Below are 762 nucleotides of genomic sequence, written 5' to 3'. Positions count from 1 at the left end.
GAAATAACAGTAAACGGTTTCTTAACCTTTTATTTATCACATTTATTCTCCAGATTCAAGTTGTAAAAGGTTTTGATAGTGTCATAAATGACTTTTAAAGGATGCCACTTTTATGGCAATCATGCTTGTTGCTTTAATAGCTCTTTGTAACCTGATTGTCTCTCCTTGTCTCAGTGGCAGTAGTGGGGGCAGTGGCGGTCGAGAGAACAGCAGTAATAGTATGGGAATCCCTCTGGCTGTGCCGACACCCTCCCCTCCCAGTATGGCACCAGGTGACCACTCACATTTTTCACAGTGGCCATTAGGGCTGGGCAATGACCAATATCATATCAAGATGATAACATTTAAGTGAAATCAATATGGAAAAAAATATATTTTTTGGGCTTATCTTCTGTGACTGTCCTTTTCTTCTGTCCTCTCTACAGGTCCAGGTTTGGGTCCGATCCCGATGTCTCAGTTTGGAACAATCTCCCGGCAGATCTCCAGACACAATTCCTCCTCCACTTCTTCCTCCGCCTCGATGGTGTCAGCCACCGGAACTTACCGGCGCGCCCCTGCCAGCTCCTCCCAGTTCTCTGTGCCTCAACCCCATCTGAACGGGGGTCCCACATACCCCCAGAACACAAGTGAGTTCAGTTCCACCTTAGGGAGATGTTTAGTGACCCTAAAAAGTATTTGGACAATTATAGGTATAGTTTATCCAAAAATGAAATTTTACTGACAGTTTACTCGCCCTCAAGTCATTCAAGATGTAGGTGACTT

At 44.6% G+C, this 762-nt stretch overlaps 1 protein-coding gene across 1 annotated transcript; it reads left to right on the top strand.

The window, feature by feature from the left end:
• Nucleotides 1-121: 121 nt before the first annotated feature.
• LOC107735378 (abl interactor 1-like) lies at nucleotides 122-671 on the top strand (the record flags this gene model as incomplete). Its single annotated transcript, XM_016547079.1, has 2 exons — nucleotides 122-272; nucleotides 426-671. Coding segments are annotated over exons 1-2 (397 nt in total), but the record flags the coding sequence as incomplete, so codon positions are not given.
• Nucleotides 672-762: the final 91 nt, after the last annotated feature.

This window comes from Sinocyclocheilus rhinocerous, unplaced genomic scaffold (assembly GCF_001515625.1).
Source record: "Sinocyclocheilus rhinocerous isolate Xijiao unplaced genomic scaffold, SAMN03320098_v1.1 C36014268, whole genome shotgun sequence".
Lineage (NCBI taxonomy): Eukaryota > Metazoa > Chordata > Actinopteri > Cypriniformes > Cyprinidae > Sinocyclocheilus > Sinocyclocheilus rhinocerous.
Note: the sequence above shows the minus strand (reverse complement) of the source record. Positions and strands in the feature narration are given on the sequence as shown.